The sequence below is a fragment of the Pleurodeles waltl genome, chromosome 12 (genome assembly GCF_031143425.1).
Source record: "Pleurodeles waltl isolate 20211129_DDA chromosome 12, aPleWal1.hap1.20221129, whole genome shotgun sequence".
NCBI classification, from domain to species: Eukaryota; Metazoa; Chordata; class Amphibia; order Caudata; family Salamandridae; genus Pleurodeles; species Pleurodeles waltl.
The window spans coordinates 677591333-677615241 of NC_090451.1; the positions used below are offsets into that span (position 1 = coordinate 677591333).

The 23909-nt window shown below is 48.5% G+C and overlaps 1 protein-coding gene across 1 annotated transcript in view; it reads right to left on the reverse strand.

Moving 5' to 3' along the window:
- LOC138268716 (extracellular calcium-sensing receptor-like) overlaps nucleotides 1–20919 on the reverse strand; it is a 77846-nt gene extending 56927 nt beyond the window's left edge. Inside the window, exon 1 of the mRNA XM_069218647.1 lies at nucleotides 20584–20919. Coding sequence (XP_069074748.1) covers nucleotides 20584–20813 — 230 coding nt within the window. The 5' untranslated portion in view covers nucleotides 20814–20919. The remainder of the gene's footprint in view (nucleotides 1–20583) is intronic.
- Between the last annotated feature and the right edge of the window lie 2990 nt (nucleotides 20920–23909).

A 23909-nucleotide genomic window follows, 5' to 3' on the forward strand; every position in this document is an offset into this window, starting at 1 on the left:
GGTGGGGATCAGGTAATTTTGTTTTTTGGTTGGGGTGGTGGGAGTCGGGGTACTATGGTTTTTAGGGTGGGGGGGTCAGGGTAATTCTGTTTTTAGAGGTGGGCTGGGGGTTGGGGTAGTTTTGTTTTTAGGGTGGGGTGGGGGTCAGGGTAGTTTGTTTTTTTAGGGTGGGGCGGGGGGTTGGGGTAAATTAGTTTTTAGGGTGGCGGTGGGGGGTCAGGGTAATTTTGTTTTTAGGGGCGGGGTAGTTTTATTTTTTAGGGTAAGGGTCGTTGTTTTTAGGGCGGGTGGGGGTTGGGGTAGGTTTTAGGGCTCAAGGTGGGTGGGGAGTATCGGGATAGTTTTTAGTGGCGGGTGGGGGTTCAGTAGTTTTAGTTCAGTTTTTAGGGCGGTGTGGGAGGATCAGTGTAATTTTGGTTTTAGGAACAGGGGTTGGGGGTCAGGGTAGGACACGATCAGGTAAGTGGGTCTGGGGGAGGGTTCGGGGTAGTTTCGGTGAGGGGTAGGTTTTAGGGGGGGGTGGTTGGGTTATTTTTTTTTAAGAGTGGGCATAATTTTGTTTTCAGGACGGGGTGGGGGTGAGGGTACTATGGTTTTTAGGTTGGGGGTCGGGTAGTTTTGTTTTTAAGGGTGGGGTGGGGTAGTTTTGTTTTTAGGGCAGGGTGGGGGGTCAGGGCAGCCTGTTTTTTAGGGTGGGGAGGTCAGTGTAATTTTGTTTTTAGGTCGGGTGGGCGGTTGTGGTAATTTTGTTTTCAGGGGTGGGGTAGTTTTATTTTTGGGATGGAGTCGGTTGTTTTTAGGGCGGATGGGGGTTGGGGTAGGTTTTAGGGCTCAGTATGGGTGGGGAGTATCAGGGTAATTTTTAGAGGCGGGTGTGGGTAGTTTTAGTTTGGTTTTTAGAGCGGGTGGGGGTCAGGGTAATTTTGTTTTTAGGGGCAGAGTAGTTTTATTTTTGGGGGTGGGGTAGGTGTTTTTAGGGCGGATGGGTGTTTGGGGTAGATTTTAGGGTTCAGGGTGGGTGGGGGTATTGGGGTAGTTTTTAATGGAGGGTGGGGGATCAGGGTAGTTTTATTTGTAGGGGAGGTGGGTGGGTCGGAGTAGTTGTGTTTTTAGGGTGAGGTGGGGGGTCGGGTAATTTTGGTATTAGGAGTGCCCTTGTTCCATCACACATTCATTAACAATGATGACAGGCATTCGTGAATTGTGATCAGATCCTCATTTTAGTACTGAAAATCAGGGTCGGACTAGGAGAAAAATTAGGCCAAGGCACCAAAATAAAGGTAGACCCCATTAGTGACTTAGGGCCTGATTATGACCCTGGCGGACGGCGGAGGCCGTCCGCCAAGGTACCGCCTCTGAATGACCGCACCGCGGTCAAAAGACCGCGGCGGCCATTTAGACATTTCCTCTGGGCCGGCGGGCGCTCTCCAAAAGAGCGCCCGCCGGCCCAGAGGAAATGCCCCTGCAACGAGGACGCCGGCTCAGAATTGAGCCGGCGGAGTTGCAGGGGTGCGACGGGTGCAGTTGCACCCGTCGCGTATTTCAGTGTCTGCTTAGCAGACACTGAAATACTTTGCGGGGCCCTCTTACGGGGGCCCCTGCCGTGCCCATGCCATTGGCATGGGCACGGCAGGGGCCCCCAGGGGCCCTGCGGCACCCCCTACCGCCATCCTGTTCCTGGCGGGCGAACCGCCAGGAACAGGATGGCGGTAGGGGGTGTCAGAATCCCCCATGGCGGCGCAGCAAGCTGCGCCGCCATGGGGGATTCTAAGGGCAGCGGTAAACCGGCGGGAGACCGCCGGTTTGCCTCTTCTGACCGCGGCCGAACCGCCGCGGTCAGAATGCCCTGCGGGGCACCGCCAGCCTGTCGGCGGTGCTCCCGCCGACCCTGGCCCCGGCGGTCTTAGACCGCCGGGGTCAGAATGACCCCCTTAGTGCTCTATTTCTTTTCTGGCAGATGGGGTATTCTCCCTTGATCTCGAGGAGAACTTTACATCCTCCAGGCCCAGACTACTTCGCCTGCCAGATTTTAAAAAAATGATTACCTGGGGGTAATTTATGAAACACTGGCAAGAACCTCCGTCACGGTGATTCTTGTCAATGCATTTTACTGTTTGCTGCAAAGCTGCATTGGAAGGACACAGCCATGTAGCAAACAAAATTATTTTCTTGTTTTCAAAAAGAAAACCCTGAAAGTAGATTTTATTTTGAAAAGGAAAAAAGGAATGGTCCTCTTGCCATGGGAGGTATCTCCCATGGTGGGCGTAGCATTAAATGTATACTGTTCCTTAATGCCAGGTTTTATCTAGTTGAACTAATTTTGTATGTTTCAGATGCATAATCTCTCTAAACGTAAACAGCATGGAATTCATGTGTTCCTGGAGAATGTAATCTTCATGTTGAATCAAAATGTAACTAACCTCTAGTAAATGATGTGATGCTGAAAATTGATTACACGTCACTGTAACGTAAAGACCTCCATTGAAGACAATGGAGTAGCAGTAGCTTTAAAAAGCTGGTATATGCCCGCTGAACGCAACATTACAATGTCCTAATCCACAGCCTCTGGCTCTCTCTCCCCTGCCTCTCCGGGATATGTGGACTGGCCAAGGAAATGAGAAAGACAGTAACTGTGAAACTGTGGACCAGGACACACAGGAGTCTTCCCCCTTTCTTATGCCGTTGTTCACAGTGGCACAGGAGCCGCAGAGGACGGTAAGGGGGAGTCCTGCTGAGCTCCTGGGTCTCCTTGGCTTGGCTAAACAAGGAAAAACAGTTTAGTTGAGCCTAGGGAGAACTAGGGGCTGACTTCAGGCTCATTTCACAGCTATTGCTGTGTATGTTGAAAAGCTAACAGATGCACCAATGCATGTGGGTGTAATTGTTGAACTATCACATCAAAAGATCCGAAACTAAGCTTTCAGAGCCGTGATGGGTGAGTTCATCTACCTAAGTCTTCTAGTAGGTATTATTATCTTAATTAAGGCATACCACCCTCCTGGGGCAGAATGTTCTAATATTCTTATAGCGCACTAGTGGGTTATGCAGGTATTTAAAGATCTGCTCCCTTGTTATAGGGACACACTTTCAGCTCAGGCCTTTAATGGTCGGCATAGCCAACTACAGCGGGCTTTAAGACTATATTAATTGCTTCTAAGAAATATGACTCTTTGATTTCTATCTAAAAACCATAACGATGTTTCAAGGTTGTATCTGTGTGAAAAGTTCTTTTTGGGCTGAAAAATTCCAACCCATGACTAACAGAATCGGATTTTGTGTATTTTTAACAATATTCTATTTACAACTAAAAAAAAGTAAGTATGGCTCATACAAAGATGTGATAGGTTTAGTTGTAGGGATATGGTAAGGGTAGGTTTGGCAAGTCAGGGGATGGCCATGTAAAGTGTATGAAACACACACAAACATAGAATTTTGTGACATTCACAAACATTTTACGTGTCTGTAGCACATTCTGTCATGTGTTTCAGGACTGTAAAATAGCATCGCGCATGTACCCTACTCAAATCCTTTTCCATTGTGTAAATCAGGGTATGATCACAGGGTGTGCTGTTCTCAAATAGAATTTGTGCTGAGGTATTTTCCAATTCTGTCTGATTAGCCCTGTTAAATTTGTGTAGATCATCAAATTGTAATGGTAGTGTATGTCTACAAAAATCATTAACATTTATGGGGGAATGCAAAGATGCAAAGAAGCTACCCAGTGATGGGGATGCTGCACCAGAGGTATATATGAGTGTTAGAGATAAATTTCATATCACCACCTGTGACAGGCTGAAGGGTATAAACCAGACGGAGATTAAATAATAGGGTAAGTAAGGGTTTATTTATTTAAATTTATTTCTTTGTCGAGGTGTTTTCAAAATAAAGTTCTGTTTGTGTATGGCGTAACCCGGTTAATTTCTCTTCTTTAACTCTGTCGTTCTTCTTCTCTTTTCTCCTACGTCAGTGTTTTCTGGGAACTTGGAGTGGCTCCAGGGAGGTACCGGCAAGAAAACAGAAGAACGCCACAGTAAGTATAAAGATGTTTCTGGGGTTTGCTTTTTAAATAGGAAATAGGGAGTGGGTCAGTAGGGAGATAGAAAGAGCGTGCATTCACCCGTGTACTGTCTTCAAAAACACTGTCTGTGCTTCAGGTAAGTAACTCACGGTGCGCCCAGATAGGTTAGGATAGTCAGTCTCTCCTTCCCTTAAAGAGACTGTGCCCTTCCCTTACCCCTTTCCCCTCTCACCCCTCCCCAGTTCCCTTCCCCGGTGGTGTTTTTGTATTTCCTCCCCTTGTCCCTAGGAGGGACCGTACCTTTGTGAGCCACGACCCTTTAGGGTCGTGGCTGGGCTCTTGGGTCCTGATCTCCGGTGTTCCTTCGTTGGTGGCCTCGTTCTCCCTCTCTCTGCGGCTGTTCGTTCCGTGCTCCGTTGTCTCCTGCTGCCCTGGGGTGTCTCCATCCTCTGTCCTCCTCTCGCCGCCCACACACACCTCCTCGACGCGGCCGGCGTCTTTATGACGTCCCGCGGTGCCGACGAGGTCGAGCGTTTCCCCATTTCCAGGGAAACGAGGCCGTGACGGGGTTAGCGTTCCCATGGTGACATGGGAACGCGGAAATGACGTGTCGGGAGAACCCGACACAGAATCTCCTACCGCTGCCGGTGCCGTGATCGGGGTTGACCGATCACATACCCCATCCCAAGAACGGTCCTGCTCGAGGAAGGTAGGGCAATCTGGACAAGTAATCCGCAGGACCCTGTTGCGCTCCAGGGACATGACAGACCTGGAAGGAAAAAGGCTGAAGTTCAAGAAACCAGCGCAAAATCCTAGAGTTGGAATCCTTATGGGAGGCAAGCCAGGTAAGAGGAGCATGATCTGTATACAGTAAAAAAGGTCTACCCAAGAGATAATATTGCAAGGTCTCTACTGCCCATTTAATGGCCAAACACTCTTTCTCAATGGTGGGGTAATGACATTCCCGGGGAAGCAGTTTCCGGCTGATAAATACAATCGGGTGATCCCTACCATCCGAGTCCGGTTGTGCGAGCACGGCCCCAAGGCCCACATTAGAAGCATCCGTGTACAGATGAAAAGGTCTAGAGAAATCAGGACATTGCAAAACCGGTTCCGAGGTAAGAGAAGATTTTAACCGGTCAAAACTAGCCCTTTGACTGTCAGAAAGAGGAACCAACTTGTTGGGGTGCTTTTTGGATAACAGATCAGTCAGGGGGGCCGCAACAGTGGAATAACCCGGTATAAATCTACGGTAGTAACCCACTAGCCCAAGAAAAGATCGCAAGTCTCTTTTCGTTTTTGGGATTGGTGCGTTTTGAATTGCTTCAATCTTAGTCATTTGCGGTTTTAATGTACCATTGCCTATCTTATAGCCGAGATATGATATGTCAGTCTTCCGTAATATGCACTTCTTAGGATTAGCCGTCAACCCTGCTTCTGTGAGAGTGGTCAAAATTTGGTGGAGATGTTGCAGATGGTCTAGCCAAGTATTGCTAAAGATGACGACATCATCGAGATAGGCAGCAGAGAATGAATGGAAGGGTTTTAATAACTTATCCATCAATCTCTGAAAGGTTGCCGGGGCTCCGTGGAGACCAAAAGGTAGCACTGTGAATTGATACAGACCAGATTGAGTAGAGAAGGCTGTTTTCTCTTTATCTTCGGGAAAAAGGGGTATCTGCCAGTACCCTTTAGTGAGGTCCAATGTAGACATATACTTAGATGTTCCTAGCTTCTCTAGAACATCATCCACCCGGGAATAGGATAAGAGTCAAACCTAGAGATTGCATTGAGTTGGCGGAAGTCAATACAAAAGCGAACCGTTCCGTCAGGTTTTGGGACCAGGACTACAGGAGAGCACCAGGGACTGACAGAGGGCTCAATTACTCCTAAGTGTATCATCTTTTCTATTTCGTCTTCTATGATATGTTTCCTAGCCTCGGGAATACGATAAGGCCGTAGTCGAATAGTCTGTCCTGGTGGTGTTCTTATTCTATGATAGATCAGGGACGTTCTGCCAGGTATGTCTGAAAAAAAACCTGGGTATTGGGTTAACAGAGCGTATAACTGACCCTTCTCTGACTCGGTTAGTGAAGTGTCGACATAGGGCATATTTGCCTTTTGTTGATCCCCAGAGGGAAACAGCTCTATCTCTACTTCCTTCATGGGAGATACAAGACAACCCACTGCTATTCTCTCGCTAACCTCCTCCTCTGCTTCCCATTTCTTGAGGAGATTCCCCTGATAAATTTGGTTTTTTTTGGGGTTGACACTTAATTCTATGAGATAGGTGACAGGGGAGATTGCTCTAATAACCCTATATGGCCCCTGCCATCTGGCTAACAATTTTTGATCAGACGTGGGTCGCATGATCAATACCTGGTCATTAGGAAGGAATGTACGCAGTTTACTTCCCCTATCATAATATTGTTTTTGGGACTCTTAGGCCTTTTCCAGGTGTTGTCGTACATTCTCCCATAAGTCTTGTAAATGTGATTTAAGCTTCTGGACGTATTCTAACAATGGTCGACCTTCCTCTTCCTCTTCTTCCTCCAAGGTTTCGACGGCCATATCTAAAACGGAACGGGGTTGCCTCCCGAATACCAGTTCGAACGGGCTATGACCTGTTGAGGACTGTTCGTGGGTTCGAATGGCATAGAGAACTAAGGGCAGTTTCTGGTCCCAATCCCTCCCTGTGTCGTCGACTATTTTCTTTAATAGTGTTTTAATAGTCCAGTTGTGTCGTTCAACGAGTCCATCTGTCTGTGGATGATAAACTGAAGTTTTAATTTGGGTAATGCCGAGTACCTTGCATATCTGCTTCATGAGGTTGGACATGAAGGGCGTACCCTGGTCAGTAAGAATCTCTCGGGGAAACCCTGTCCTAGTGAATACCGTTATCATTGCCTGTGCTACCGTTTTAGTCGTCATGCTGGCGAGAGGAATGGCTTCTGGGTATCTGGTTGCATAGTCTACTATAACTAGTATATAAGTGTGTCCCTTAGTTGAGGGAAGTAAGGGTCCAATTAGATCCATTACCACCCTACTAAACGGGATATCGATGATAGGAAGAGGTAGGAGGGGTGCTTTCCGGGGCCGGCCAGGTTCGGTGAGTTGACATCTAGGGCATTGTGAGCAATATTTCCTAATGTGGGCAAAAACCCCTGGCCAGTAAAACCTTCGGAGGAGATATTCCTCGGTTTTGTCCCTGCCAAAATGGCCCCCTCCCGGTTGATTGTGGGCTAGGAGGAGTACTTGGTCTCTATATGTCTCTGGGACTACTAATTGGTATTTGCGTTCCCCTGCCCTGGTAGTGGTCACCCTATATAGAAGGTTTCGTTGTACTAAAAAATAGGGACCCACCTCATCAGTTTCTTCAGTTTTTGCTGTTCTCCAAGCATGAGTGAGGGTAGGGTCCTCCCTCTGATGATGGCGGAAACTGATGGGTGCTCTATAATTCTCTGCTATCACTCTTATGGGTTGACTTGGCTCTTTTACCTCTCGAAACTGTGCCTTGCCTTCTCTTTTTTCCTGACGGGAACGTTTCCTACGATATGGGGGACACTCAATTTCACTATAAGAAAAAGGAGCCTCGGTCCACCATTCGAAGCTCTCCTTCTGTGTTTGGGTACCATTTAAGAGTTGCTGGAAGTGCACGTAGTCTGTGCCAACAATACATTCTTCGATTAGTTGATCCATAACTCCCATGGGAAGGAAGTCTCTATACTTTCCCCACTCTAACTCTACAGTGGTAAGGGGGTATTGCGCCTTATCGCCATGTATACAGCAAATAGTAACGCTTTGGCTGGTGCTTTCATCCACTGGGTCTATTAGATCTTGTCGGATGACCGATTGACTACATCTCGAGTCTATGAGGGCAGAGAGGAGGTGACCATTGATTCTTAGAGTCTGTTTAAATTTGGTGTCCCCTTTTCCTGTACATAGGACCCGGCGTCGTGTTACTCCTATCTCCATAGGTTCCACCCCCTCTGTTTTCCTGGGACACATGCGAGCTATATGTCCCCATTCTCCGCAGTTAAAACATTGGGGTCCTGGTATTGGATGACCATCCCCTGGTTTACGTGGAAATGGGTCTTCTACTGGATATCTCTGTGTGGGCCTTACTGGAGGGGTAATGGATTTGGGATTGGGCCGTGGTGCTATTGATCTCACGTCCGTGGATCTGTGGTATGCACAGGCCAAGTCTATAGCCATGTCTGTATCCACATTAGGATGCTGTCTTATCCAATTTTTTGTACCGGTTGGTAAGGAGTCCAAGTACTGTTCGAGGATGATTGTCTTGATAACATCCTCTCGGTTAGTTCCTATAGGTCCCAACCATTTGAGCGCCAAATCCTTAACCCTAAAGTAGAAGGTTCGGGGGTCCTCATTCTGTCCCCACTTGACTTTACGAAACTTTACTCTATAGTACTCAGTATCGTGACCTACCCGTTCCAAAATGCTCTTTTTTATGTCTTTATAGGACGTAGTACCGTCGGGATTGGCCGCCTGATAAGCTGCCTGTATAAGACCGGTGAGTAAAGGAGCAATGTATTGTCCCCATCTTTCTTCGGGCCATTGAGCTGAAGAAGCGACCCGCTCAAAGTTAGTAAAGAATGAATCCGGATCTTCCCCTTCCTGATATCGTTGTAGAACCGAAATGGGGACATTAGGGTGAACTTTACTAGCAGCTATGGTCTCAGTTAATTTTTTCATTGCCGTCTCATGGACCAGCTGATTGTTCGCCAATATGGTGGCTTGACTCTTTAGGGCGGACTGTAAAGCTTCCCTATCTTCTTTGGCCTCGCGCTGGTGAGCTTCCCAGACCAGCTGTAAATGGCGTTGGCCTTCCGCCAGCTGTTCGATCATGTCCTCTAGGCTAGGTTGTTCACTCATGGTTTATACCGTTCCTCAGCCGTCGTGGTTAAAATCCCACTTCTGACACCACTGTGACAGGCTGAAGGGTATAAACCAGACGGAGATTGAATAATAGGGTAAGTAAGGGTTTATTTATTTAAATTTCTTTCTTTGTCCAGGTGTTTTCAAAATAAAGTTCTGTTTGTGTATGGCGTAACCCGGTTAATTTCTTTTCTTTAACTCTGTCGTTCTTCTTCTCTTTTCTTCTACGTCAGTGTTTTCTGGGAACTTGGAGTGGCTCCAGGGAGGTACCGGCAAGAAAACAGAAGAACGCCACGGTAAGTATAAAGATGTTTCTGGGGTTTGCTTTTTTAAATAGGAAATAGGGAGTGGGTCAGTAGGGAGATAGAAAGAGCGTGCATTCACCCGTGTACTGTCTTAAAAAACACTGTCTGTGCTTCAGGTAAGTAACTCACGGTGCGCCCAGATGAACGAGTTACTTACCTTCGGTAACGACTTTTCTGGTGGATACATTAGCTACCTGTGGATTCCTCACCTCATGAATACTCCCATGGCGCCAGCATTCTACGGAAATCTTCTTACTAGTCTCTGCACGTCGACGAGGACGTCACTGTCTCGCACGCAACGCCGTCTGACGTCATACAGGCAATAAGAGGTCCTCGACGACGTGCGGACGTCAGTACCAATCATTTTTTACGTGCATGAGAACAACCAGGCAATGCAATGAAAGAACAAAGCAACATCCATTATATTGTAAAAATACACCACATTGTATGAATAACTGTAAATCTTTTTTATGTACATATATATATATATATATATATAAAACTCTTTCTTTTAAAAATATATACACACACCAAGTATATACATAAAGATATATACACATATACCCATATATATATATAAATATATTATATATATACATCTATTGCACCCTCAAAGATCAAGAGGAGCGCACTCAAGGATTACTTGGCAAGACCATAAAGGCAACGGGGAGGCGGGTGGGACCGTGAGGAATCCACAGGTAGCTAATGTATCCACCAGAAAAGTCGTTACCGAAGGTAAGTAACTCGTTCTTCTGATGGATACAACTACCTGTGGATTCCTCACCTCATGAATAGAGTCCCAAAGCAGTACCACGCCCGGCGGTGGGTGCCTAAATGGTCAAACCAAGAAATCCTGCAGCACTGACCGTGCAAAATGGCCGTCCCTTCTAACCTCAGAATCTAAACAGTAATGTTTTGCAAAAGTGTGAAGGGACGACCAAGTTGCGGCCTTGCAGATGTCGACCACAGGAACACCTCTGGCTAAGGCCGAAGTGGCCGACTTAGCTCTGGTGGAATGAGCTCTAATGCCCTCAGGAGGATCCTTCTTTGCCAAAGAGTAACATATTTTAATGCAAAGAACAACCCACCTGGATAGTGTTCTCTTGTGGACTGCCTTTCCTCTCCTCTTGCCCACGTATCCAATAAACAGCTGATCCTCCAGCCTGAAATCCTTTGTTCTATTGATAAAGAAGCTCAACGCTCTCTTTGGATCCAGACGGTGCAGTCTTTCTTCCTCTTTGGAAGGATGAGGCGGAGGATAGAACGTGGACAAAGTAATTGCCTGAGCCAAATGGAAGGGTGAAACAACCTTCGGGAGGAAAGCAGCCTTGGTCCTCAACACCACCTTATCCCCATAAAAAGTTGTATAAGGGGGTTTTACTGATAAGGCCTGCAACTCACTCACTCTCCTTGCTGATGTTATAGCTATCAGGAAGACTGTTTTTAAAAACAAATACCTTAAGGGGCAAGAATGCATAGGTTCAAAAGGGGACCCCATAAGGAAAGTCAGGACTAAGGACAAATCCCATTGCGGCATAACGAATGGCTTTGGAGGATATTGATTTAGAAGACCTTTCAAGAATCTGATAACAATAGGGGATTTAAATAAAGACGGTTGGTCTGGAAGACATATGAAGGCTGACAAGGCCGATAAATAACCTTTAATGGTAGCCACTGCACAACCTTTCTGCGCCAGAGATAGAGCAAAAGACAAAACGTCCGATAGATGAGCTTGTAAAGGATCAATCTGCCTCTCTCCACACCACGCAACAAATTTAGACCACCTATTAGCGTAGATAGATTTAGTGGAGTGTCGCCTGGCCGCTAATATAACATCCACTACCTCAGGCGGGAGAGAGAAGGAACTCAGGTTGCCCCGTTCAATCTCCAGGCATGTAGGTGCAGACTCTGGAGGTTGGGGTGTAGAACCTGCCCCTGCGACTGCGAGAGGAGGTCTGCCCTGAAAGGGAGACGGAGCGGCGGGCACGTTGAGAGTTGGAGAAGGTCGGAGTACCACAACCTCCTTGGCCAATCCGGAGCTATTACGATTACTAGAGCCCGGTCTTGGCGAATCTTCCTCAATACTCGAGGAATCAAGGGTATGGGAGGAAACGCGTAAAGCAACTGGCCGCACCAGGTCATTTGAAACGCGTCCCCCAATGCTTCCTGCATCGGATACTGAAGGCTGCAGAACAACGGACAATGCGCGTTCTCTCGAGTGGCGAACAGATCTACCCGAGGAAACCCCCACTTCTGGAAGATTAAACGGACTTGATCTGGATGGAGACGCCACTCGTGGTCTGCCGAGAAGTGGCGACTGAGACTGTCCGCACGCACGTTCAAGACTCCGGCCAGATGGTTTGCTATCAAGCAAATCCGATGGTCCTTTGCCCAGGACCATAGTCGAAGAGCTTCTCTGCAGAGAAGGTACGACCCCACTCCTCCCTGCTTGTTTATGTACCACATCGTGGTAGTATTGTCCGTTAGGACCTGTACCGACTGACCACGAAGGGAAGGGAGGAAGGCCTTGAGAGCCAGACGTACAGCCCGTAACTCTAACAGATTGATGTGAAAAATCTGTTCCTCTGGAGACCAAAGACCTTTGATCTCCAGATCCCCCAGATGAGCTCCCCACCCTAGAGTGGAAGCATCCGTTATGACTGTGGCCACTGGTGGCGACTGCTGGAACGGTTTTCCTTGTGAAAGATTGTTGCTTGCAATCCACCACTTCAAATCCACAGCAGCATCTCTGGAGATCTTGACAGTACCCTCTAGATCCCCTCTGTGTTGAGACCACTGCCTTCGGAGGCACCACTGAAGAGCCCTCATGTGCCAGCGAGCATGCGTGACCAACAGAATGCAGGAGGCAAAAAGACCGAGCAGACGAAGGACCTTGAGGACTGGAACTACCGCTCCGTTTCGAAACATTGGAACCAAATCCTGAATATCTTGAATCCGCTGAGGCGGAGGAAAGGCCCGACCCAATGTCGTATCCAGTACTGCCCCTATGAACAGGAGGCGCTGAGAGGGCTCCAGGTGAGATTTGGGCTCGTTCACCGAAAAGCCCAGGTCGAACAACAACTGGGTTGTTGACTGCAGATGACGCAACACAAGCTCCGGGGACTTGGCTTTGATCAACCAATCGTCCAAGTAAGGGAATACTGCTATCCCCTTCCTTCTGAGCTCTGCCGCAACCACCGACATCACCTTCGTGAAGACTCGAGGTGCTGAAGTAAGACCAAACGGAAGGACCGCAAACTGGTAGTGTTGCGATCCCACCACAAACCGGAGATACTTCCTGTGTGACTTGAGTATCGGGATATGAAAGTAAGCATCCTGCAAGTCGACAGACACCATCCAGTCTTCCATGTTCAACGTCAAAAGCACCTGTGCTAGGGTCAGCATCTTGAACTTTTCCTGCTTGAGGAACCAATTCAAGATCCTCAGGTCCAGAATTGGTCTCAAACGACCATCCTTCTTGGGAATCAGGAAATACCTTGAGTAAACTCCTTGACCCCTTTCCTGCTCCGGGACCAACTCCACCGCGCCCTTTAAAAGGAGGACTTCCACCTCCTGTTCTAGCAACAGGAGGTGTTCTTGTGAACAATACGAAGGGCGGGGCGGGATGAGGGGCGGAAACTCCCGAAAGGGAAGGGTGTAGCCTTTTCCCACAACACTGAGAACCCAAGTGTCCGACGTAACAGTCTCCCATTTGGTGAGAAAATGCTGTAATCTTCCCCCTACAGGAGAGGAGTGAGTGGGAAATGGTGGAAGCCTAAGGCTGCTTCCCCTGCTGCACCCCGCCAGAGGATGAGGAAGAGGCAGAGTGCTGCTGAGAGGCTCCCCTGGTGCGGACCCTACCCCTCCCCCTAAAAGATCTATAGGGGTGGGAAGAGGCAGGTTGCTGATATCTTCCCCGAAAGGAAGAGGAGGAAGAGCCACGCCCAAATCCACAAAACCTCCTGAAGAATCTGGAAGAGGCCGTGGAAGAAGGAGCTTGGAGTCCCAACGACTTAGCCGTGGCCCTGCTCTCCTTAAAACGTTCCAAGGCCGAATCAGCCTTAGCCCCAAACAGTTTGTCCCCATCAAACGGGAGATCCAACAATGTGGACTGTACATCTGCCGAAAAGCCCGAGTTACGTAGCCAGGCCTGTCTCCTTTCCACCACAGTTGTGCCCATTGCTCTGGCTACCGAGTCGGTGGTATCCAGTCCCGTCTGGATAATTTGGGTCGCAGCAGCCTGGGCATCAGAGACAAGATCCAAAAGACCCTGGGGAAGCTCTGTAAACGAAGAGGAGATGTCATCCATCAGAGCATGAATATACCTCCCCAGGATACAGGTCGCATTAGTGGCTTTTAACGCCAGACTGCAGGACGAAAAAATCTTCTTCGACTGCGCCTCTAGCTTTTTTGAGTCTCTGTCCCCAGGCACCGTCGGGAAAGAACCAGGCGCTGATTTGGATGAACAGGAGGCCTGCACAACCAAGCTCTCCGGCGTAGGGTGCCTAGATAGGAAACCAGGATCAGTTGGAGCCGTCCGATACCTCCTGGCCACGGCTCTGTGAACTGCTGGGGAAGATGCCGGCTTCTTCCACACCTCTAAAACCGGATCCAGCAGAGCGTCATTAAAAGGTAATAGAGGCTCCGCCGCGGCTGAGGCCGGATGCAACACCTCTGTCAAAAGGTTTTGTTTCGCCTCCACCACCGGCAAAGGCAGGTCCAAAAAACTAGCTGCCTTCCGTACCACTGTATGAAAGGAAGCAGCTTCCTCGGTATATTCCCCCGGGGACGAAAGGTCCCACTCAGGGGAAGTGTCCAGCCCACTGGCCGACTCCAGTCCACGCAGCCCATCACCCGAGTCCTCTAGCTCTCCTTCCTCTAGGGCTCGTTGGTACTCCTGCTCCTCTAGTACCCGGAGAGCACGCCTCCTTGAATGCAGTCGTTGCTCAATCCGCGGAGTCGACAACACCTCCGCCGAAGTCGGAGATCGGCGCCGATCTTCCGAAGCCACCGACGCCGCATCCGGCGCCACAGGTAACTTCGGCGCCGACTGAAGAGCAGAGGAAACGGATGGACCCACCGGAGTCACAGGCCGAAATCTCGACGTCGACGGGATGGAAATCCCTGGGGCCAATCCCTCCGAAGCCATCGGAGCGGCCACCGGCGCCGACACTGGCGCCGAGCCCACGTTCCCAAACGGGAGAAAGGGCATAAAGGGTGCCGGCCGAAGAGGCGCAGGATCACCCAAAGAAAAGGCCAAAGGCCCAGCCGGAGCACCCCCTGGAGCCATCTGTTGGAAGATGGCATACATCGCATTCAAGAATGCGGAACTATCGGCTCCAGGGGTGGGAAAAGCCGGATACTGGGGTGCCTGACTCGGAGGCGACCCCGACGCCGGCCTCGGCGTCTGCGCCGGAGAAAACACCTGAGGCTCCAATACCTCAATCACCGACGCCTGTCCAGGCGAAGTTGGAGACGTCGGAGAGAGCAACGGCGTCGAAGGATGCGGCGTCACCGTGGGGCTGACCTCCCATGTCCTCCGGCGCCGATCCGGAGACCTGGAACGAGCCTCCCTTGAATGACGCCGAGATTCTCTACGGCGCCGGGAGTCTCGATGACGCCGATGTCTTGGAGAAGACTTTTTCTTGTGATGCTTCTCCTTTGACTTGGCCATAAACAGCTTCGCCTCGCGTTCTTTAATGGCCTTCGGATTCATGTGCTGACACGAATCACAAGTCGAGACGTCGTGGTCGGAGCTCAAACACCAAAGGCAATCGGAATGAGGATCCGTCACCGACATCTTGCCTCCACACTCACGACAAGGCTTAAATCCAGACTTTCTCTGCAACATTATTTCCACAGAGAAAGAGTACACAGCAAGATATACACTGTAACCGCAAGAGTAACAGTTGCTCCCTCGAAGATAACCGTTTCGAATGCACGGAAAAAAGGGAACTGACGTCCGCACGTCGTCGAGGACCTCTTATTGCCTGTATGACGTCAGACGGCGTCGCGTGCGAGACAGTGACGTCCTCGTCGACGTGCAGAGACTAGTAAGAAGATTTCCGTAGAATGCTGGCGCCATGGGAGTATTCATGAGGTGAGGAATCCACAGGTAGTTGTATCCATCAGAAAGGTTAGGATAGTCAGTCTCTCCTTCCCTTAAAGAGACTGTGCCCTTCCCTTACCCCTTTCCCCTCTCACCCCTCCCCAGTTCCCTTCCCCGGTGGTATTTTTGTATTTCCTCCCCTTGTCCCTAGGAGGGACCGTACCTTTGTGAGCCACGACCCTCCAGGGTCGTGGCTGGGCTCTTGGGTCCTGATCTCCGGTGTTCCTTTGTTGGTGGCCTCGTTCTCCCTCTCTCTGCGGCTGTTCGTTCCGTGCTCCGTTGTCTCTTGCTGCCCTGGGGTGTCTCCGTCCTCTGTCCTCCTCTCGCCGCCCACACACACCTCCTCGATGCGGCCGGCGTCTTTATGACATCCCGCGGTGCCGACGAGGTCGAGCGTTTCCCCGTTTCCAGGGAAACGAGGCCGTGACGGGGTGAGCGTTCCCATGGTGACATGGGAACGCGGAAATGACGTGTCAGGAGAACCCGACACAGAATCTCCTACCGCTGCCGGTGCCGTGATCGGGGTTGCCCGATCACACCACCTTTTACACAAATGTTGACAAACCTGAAGCTGAGATGAGAAGAAGAGGAGAGATATACGAAGAAATAGCAGAGAGGATTTCTTTTCTAAGTGATGTGCCATATAATGTTACTTCATCATCTACTGAAATTGAAAGGTATTTGTCAAAAAGCTGATTGGTGCTTATACAGAGGACTTGAACACTAAGGCCCTCATTACGGCTTAGGCGGTCTTTTTTGTAGACCGCCGAAGCCACTACAGCCAGCGTACCGCCAGTGCTGGCGGTATGCTGGCCGCCCTATTAGGAGTTTTCTGCTGGGCGCGGTGGGCGAAAACAGCATTGTAGTGCATCGGGTGCGACAGCACCCATCGTGCATTTCACTGCCCGTAATTCGGGCAGTGAAATTCGCGAAGGGACTGTCCATGGGTACCCCTGCACTGCCCATGCCAAGTTCATGGGCAGTGCAGGAGCCCCCATGGGGACCCCAATGCCCCCTTTCCGCCAGCCTTTGCATGGCTGAGACCGCTAGGCTGTCAACAGACGGCAACGTGGTGGTGCTGGAAGTCAGACCGTGTGCCACATCCTGTGTGCAGCGGTCCGACTGCCATCGCGAGAGTGGCGGTCTTCAGACCGCCAAACTCGTAATGAGGGCCTAATTTCTCAGCTGAGCTTCAGCAGTTTCACTCATGTGCGTGTCATAAGTGCAGGGCAACAAAAAATGTAAAAATGAGATTCAGCCAGGCTGAACTTTATAAGATAATTGTAGAAGACAATATTGAGTGTGCCTTTTCAAATGCAGACATTTGCTTTCACATGTTTTTAACATTAATGGTCAGAAATTGCTCAGCTGAGTGTTCATTTTCTCAGTTGAAGTATGTTAAAAATCCCAACAGAACAACTATGCAGCAAGGCAGACTGGATGCCTTCTCTCTACTAAGTATAGAAGCAGATGCATTAGGTAAGAATAGTTTTGAGGATCTGATCAAAGACTCTGCAGTTAGAAAAAGTAGGAGAATACTTTTCAAATATAAATGAGGTGGAACTATACAAAAATAAACATTATTTTCAGATCTGTATGGTACATTTTGTTTCATTTATAATAATAACATTTTATTTTACAGTTTATTATTGTTTACATTTTAAATTAGATGTAAATGGGGGCACCAAAATCTTTTTAGTGCTTAGGGTCTCTAAAGATCTTAATCTGGCTCTGGCCGCAACTAAAGTTGCTGTGCTGCGTAAAAGGGAGAGAGCAATACACTGCCATACTTACTAAGATATGGTGCTGTTTTCCTCTGTTCCTGTGCTGGCACACTTTAGGCTGTGATGCTCCGACGCACAACCCTTTGCACCATAGTGCAACGATGCGTGCGTTCTGAAAAGAATATGTTGCGCACTAGAAGGAGAACCTTTCAGTTCAAAAACTATCCTTCAACAATTTTACTGCTTTGTACATATGCTGTTTAATGCAACAGTGGAAAAAACAAGAGAGATGAATACATTTCTCCTCGTTATGCCTGCTACGAGAAGATATAACATTTTTACACAAATCCCTGTCCACATCTGTTTGTAGATAGGGATTTGTGTCAAAACCCCTGGGTAGCTGCATGGAAAACTCCATTTACAATACATGTAATGCCACCTTGATGAAAAGTATTGCAAAGCAGCACATAGCGCAACTATGCATTATTTTGGGAAACTATCTAATGCAAATACTGATCCCAGCACTATATTTGCATCTGGTTCATATTACAAAAGTAACCCAAACAAGGTGCAAAGCATTAGTAAATCTGGGCCTATTTTTTTTATGTGATTTTTTTTCAACTAAACAATGAAACAAGAAGTAATATTTAATCAATTTTTTATACTGGCCCAATACTCCATATGCCTGCTGGATTCCTTTATTTAGAAGGGATTGTACTGCATTTAAGAGCTACGTTTTTTATTGTTAATGAACTTATTGTCTGTCTCTTCTAAGTTGTTCACTTCAAGAAATTTTAATAACGAAATAAATTAACCAATTTAAGTGGTGTCCTAGTAGTGTTATAATGATATAAGTTCAACTATGGCAATGTACAGGCCACTCCTTTTTTTGATTCAATAACATGTATATTTTATGAAGGGCAATGCTGGCTCAACGCAGAGCGAGCTCTCATTTCTGTTTTATGTGACTGCAGTGCATAAAATAAACTCATTTAGACTGCTATGAGTTAGGGCATGATTACTTGTGGTACTTTCAAGGCCTGGGTGGAGAAACTCCTCAGCGTTACACAGAGTTCGGCAAGCAGCAGAGTTTGGGTAAGTTGCACTGTTCGCGCTTCTTTTCAGCACCAGGAGTTTCTCCCGTTCTGTAAAATCTGTGCAAACTGCATCACGCGGAGTACTAGAGGGCGCTAACTTATTTCTGCTGTTTGAGTAGATTTTCTACTCAAGCAGCAGCTTCCTCAACGCAAGTAGCAGCATTTTCAAAACCAGCAGTAGCGACCTGTTGCAACTGCCCGCGTTTAGATATCTTGCTCACCAAACAAGTGATTTCCCTCAGTCGCCAACTTAACATTGGCGCACCACAGAAGAGAAAAAACTCCACTCCGCATCGCTTCGTGGAGTTTTTTTGGAGCTCCGCCCATAAAGAAATTCTGCAAACTCTGCCAGCGAAGCGGAATTCTTCACCCATCCCTGGTAATCTCCTTAATACGAGGGTTACCGCATTACCGTAAATGATCCCGATACACAAAAATGTGATATAATAGATTTACCCTATTCCTTGTTTGTGGCACTCCCATATAGGTCATGAGAGTGGAGGTCACCATTTATTCACCATTATTTTCTGAAGCAGGATAAGTTTTCCTGCTTTATCAACTGACTGGTATTATAATTTTCTCATTAACATAAATCAGTAAAATATACACACTCTTGAGGATTCCTTAGCCCAGCTTCACCACTTCAATCATAACTTACAAATCTCCCTGTAATTCTAATACTGAATCCAAGCACTAAAAAAACACCTTAATTTTGACATACAAAACTACTTATTTCAGTGCTGGAAACCCATGTGCAGCTGTCCCAGTGCCCCGAGGTACTGACATGCAGCACAGCCTACTTCAGTGCTGTGACCCCAAGTACATCTGTGCCAGTGCCCTTGAACCATGACAAATGCACCTACAAGTACATCTGTGCCAGTGCCACTCAACCCTGACAACTGCAACCACAAGCACGTGTGCCAGTGCTATACAACCTGACAACTGTAACCACAAGTACATCTGTACCAGTGCCACTCAATGCTGACAACTTCTACCGCAAATGCATCTGTGCCAGTGCAACTTAATGCTGACAACTGCAACAAGTGCATCTGTGCTGGTGCCGCTCAATGCTGACAACTGCAACCACAAGTACATCTGTGCCACTCAGTGCTGATAACTGCAACCTTAAGTACATCTGTGTCAGTGCCCCTCAACCCTGACACCTAGAACCACAAGTAAATATGAGCCAGAGTCCCACAAAGCTGACAAATGCAACCACAAATACATCTGTGCCAGTGCCCCACAATGCTAACAATTGCAACCACAAGTACATCTCTGCCAGTGCCACTCAGCCCTGACTACTGCAACCACAAGTACTTCTGTGGCAGTGCCCCTCAATGCTGTCATGGTGAACCACCTTTTTCAGTGCTCCCACCACAAGTGAGCCATGCCATTGCCCCTGGGTACTTACAAACTGCACCGTCTATTTCAGTGATGCAGCCTCAAGTGCATTTTTGCCATGCAGTTTCATCTATTTCATTTCTGTGACCACTTGTTCAGTGTGCTTATGCTCCTCAATCCTACCATGGAGCACCACCTATCTCATTACCGCAACTACAAGCATAGCTGGGACAATGTCCCTACATCCTGAAATGCAGCACCTCCAATTCCAGTCCTCCAATAACAAGTGCAGCTCTGTCAGTGCTAATGTGCAGAACTGTCCACTTCAGGGCTGTGAATACAAGTGCAGCTGTGCCAGCCCTGATGTGCAGGTGGTCTGCTTCAGTGCTGCGACCACAATTACAGCTCTGCCAGTCCTGATGTGCAGTCTGTCTACTTCACAACTGTGACCACATGTGCTGCTCCGCACCCCCGACCCTACCCCCCAAATCCTGCCAAACAGTACCATCTGTTTCAGTGCAAGGCCTCTCTGAGTGTGTCAGAGAAATAGGTGAACGTTGTTGCAACTGAAGTAAATCTAACATTGTGGAGTTTGGAATGTATTGGGTGTAATCAACAATGGTTAGTCAGACTTTTGGGACAATAGCAGTAAGTATGGTAAATACTGTAATGACGTTGTGCCCTGTTAAATTCGACCTCTTTGTATTTAACAGGCGATCGGGTGTTTAGTGCACCAGCCAATTACCAGGTGATGTAGCTACCTCACAAATTGCAACAACGACCCCTGCAGAAACTGGAGTTTGCACAGGCGTCAGAAAACACAACCAACTCAGACTCAGGGTCGAATACTACAAGTACATTGTTGGCAATGCTTTAATTGGAGACAAATATTCAGCTTTGTAGTGCCAGTCGCTGTACCAGCAGAGAGAGGACAGTCAGCGGCGAGATAAACCGAACTCTCTGAAATAGCAGGACTGTCACGAGTGACGTGGCTTGGGCCGTAGTTGGACTTTGGTTGTGAAAGACCTGGTCAGAGAGCACGACAAGTGTCGTCACTTGGGTGTTCCTGGTCATTTCCAGGGGTACTTACGTCTGACAGGAGATCCGCGCGGGCCTCTCTGTGAAGGTGAGGGGACTGTACTCCCGGGCGTCGTGCATGGCGAAAGTGCCCCCGAGCAGAATATCGCCATCCCTCGTGAATCCGCTCACACTGGCTCGTTGAAGCTTGCACAACGGCGTCGCGAGCTGGCCTGTGCATGGGGACAGCAGGAGGAGCCTGACCAAGCACACTGTGACCTTCTGGCAGCTTCTGAAGGACATACTCCGACCACCACCGAAACACACACCGACCTCCGCTCTACTGCGTCCACAAGTCGCACCTCTGCTCCCTGGCCATTGGAAATAAACGTCCCCTGGCGGTGTTTATGTATATCTGGAATGCATTAACCAGGAATTAACCAGTTTAATCAAGAAACGGAAAAGTATCCCTGAAAAGATTTCACGTGACATGCATGAGGTGACCGAAATAGCCACTGCAGAGAAATCAGTAATTTCACTTAGCACGTTTGACGTACAGCCACAAGGATACAATGGAATATATAGTGCCCCAATTTTATATTTATTTGCAAGAATACACGTGCATCCCTGTGTTTTTTAGTTCATTACTGTGCATTCATTTTTGCAGAGCTTTTATTCTCACAGCATGGTGCTCTACAATGAAAGAGAGTACCTTCGAAGGTAAAACACAGCAGTCAAAAGCCTGGCGGATGGAAAACCAACTGCCAGACCCGCAGTGAGGAGACCGCCGAGCTGGTGGTCTCCCCACCAGCCCCAAGGTTTCCAGTGGGCTGACCGGTGGAAACTGTGTGACCGTGTTGGTCTCCGCTCCACATGAAGCCGAGGCGAATGCCATGTCACAGGGGCCCCCAGCAGCCTCGGAATGCGCCCTGTCTGCAGTGAGCATTCAGATGGTGCTGGGCAGGGGGGCCACTGCACTACCCATGCCATGGGCATGGGCAGTGCAAGGGTCCCCCTGTGGCCACCAACACGCCCTTACTGCCACCCTTTCAATGATGGGTTGACCTCTATGGAAAGGCTGGCGGTGAGGTGAGTTGTACTCAGCCAGGGGGCGTTATACTCAGTACCAGGCCTGGCTTTAGCGCTGGTGGCGCTCTGTGCAACAGTCTTTTTTGGCACCCACCACCCCATCACCACCTCCTTGGTTTCACTCACTGCCACCCTGCAAACGTGCCCCTCATCTCTCCGTAGCCCCCCTTTAACAAACATTAATTTGTCTTAAGGCGCTTGTAAAGGTCTGCTTTACTAATGCACTCAGCTATCCACATAAAATATCGTTCTTTGCAGCAGGCGTATTAACCCTCTACGCTACTTTATGGCGAGTCAATGCTGCTAGACAAATCTCTCATCTCTCTCCCTAGCAGGAACATTAATCACAAGAGTTACCTTGACATTTTAATTGTTTCCTGAAGGCTGGTCACACAAGGAACTTTTCTGCAGGTGCTTTTAAATCACAAGGTTTGTAAGTCACTGCTAAACACAGCACCCTCCTGAGGTCAGCACCCACCAATCTAGGTCAGCACCCAGTGCAGCCGTACCACTCTCACTACCCTAAAGCCGACCCTGCTCAGCACCCCCTGGCTGAGTGTGACTCAGGCCCCAGACCACTAGGAACTCCCGGGCCAGATGGCAGTCCCCTGGCGGTCCGACTGCCAGGGTCCTAATGTGGCGGTCAGACTGCACAGAGAGCAGCGGTCTGACCGCCACATGAGGCTGGCAGTCCATCGACTGCCAGCCTTGTAACCAATAACCCCAAATAGTGTTTGAGACAAGGGGTTAGTTTTAAATGACATCTATTGCAATTTTAACTTTTCCAGATTACATTTGATTGTGATGGTAGCTGTTAAAGAAAAATTTGGCAATAAAGCAGCTTTGCATCAACATCTGCATTTAACGCCACACTGGCTACCTCGCCTCTGGACCCATTATGGGTTTCCTGCTCGGCTGGCGGACGGAAACTGAGGTTCTTAATGTGCCTCCAGGATCTTAATGCGGTGATCAGAACGCCACAGCAGCGGAGATTCTGACCACAACTGCAAGGCTGTCGGTCTCAAGACCGCCAGCCTCATAAAGAGGCCCTTAATGGTTCATACAAGGAAACGTGTAACTGAACATGGTGTCCCAGATTACGAGGACTGCCACACTTGCGGTGACGGTCCGACCGCCCCAGAAGTAACGTGATGGTCAAACCGCTTGGAGTGTGGCGTTCTGACCGTTACTGCAAGACTGGTGGTACTTCGACCGCCAGCCTCGTGCGGTCAGGTATGCAATAGCTTCTCCCTTCATTAAGACCACAATGTATGTATAGTAATTAAATTACGCTTTCCCCTTTAATCTGGTGCTTAATTCCAGCCTTTTAAATTCATACAAACTGCGAGCACTACACAGGCAGTCTGCATGCAGCAGTGCACACCGGGGTTTGCATGCGTTAGCAGTTAATCGGACATGTTGGCATGGACATTTCCTGTTTTCCGTGGTGCTTGTTTCCATAAGTTTGTGGTACTGCAGGAATGCACACTCCTCTAATAGCCATCTCAATTACTCTGGATGAATTGGCTTCGAAAGGATGAGTGCTGTGTGAGGCTGCAGGCTTGAACCTTAAGCACACAGTAGGCTCATATCGCGGTGGGGTCGGGGCTCGCGACGGTGACCGGACAGATGTGACTCTGGGGTCCGACCGCCACATCACAGTAACACCAATGAGGAGCCTCTGACGTTCTGTCTGGGCAGTCTCTAAATATTTTGTTCATCTTTGACTTACCCCGATTTAATCATGTGAATTTTCAGAAATAGACATGCCAGCCTTTAATTCACTGTAAAGTCCCTCAGTCTGTGAGGGAGACCGAAAGGACACTGATGCTTTCACTGGGGCTTGCGAGTGCAGAACTGAGCGAGTTAAATCTGCTAGTCCAGTGGTTCCCAACCTGTGGTCCGGGGACCCCTGGGGGTCCGTGAAGCTTCCTCAGGGGGTTCGCGACTAGTTAGAAAATTAAGTAATATTAACAGATCAGTTCCCCAGCTTTTAGTAATGGCTCAGTTGGGGGTCCCCGGATTCCAAGGATGATTTAGTGGGGGTCCCTGGGTTCCAGTCATGATAGAGTGGGGGTCCACAGAAGTCAAATGGTTGGGAACCTCTGTGCTAGTCATATCAGTCAGTGAAATGAACCACACACCTCAATATACAGTAAGGGGGCTCAGCGAGATATGAGCTTACTGTGTGCGTAAAGTTCAAGCCTGCAGCCTCACACAACTCTCATCCTTTCGAAGTCAATTCATCCAGAGTAATTGAGATGGCTATTAGAGGAGTGCGCATTCCTACAGTACTTCAAACTTATGGAA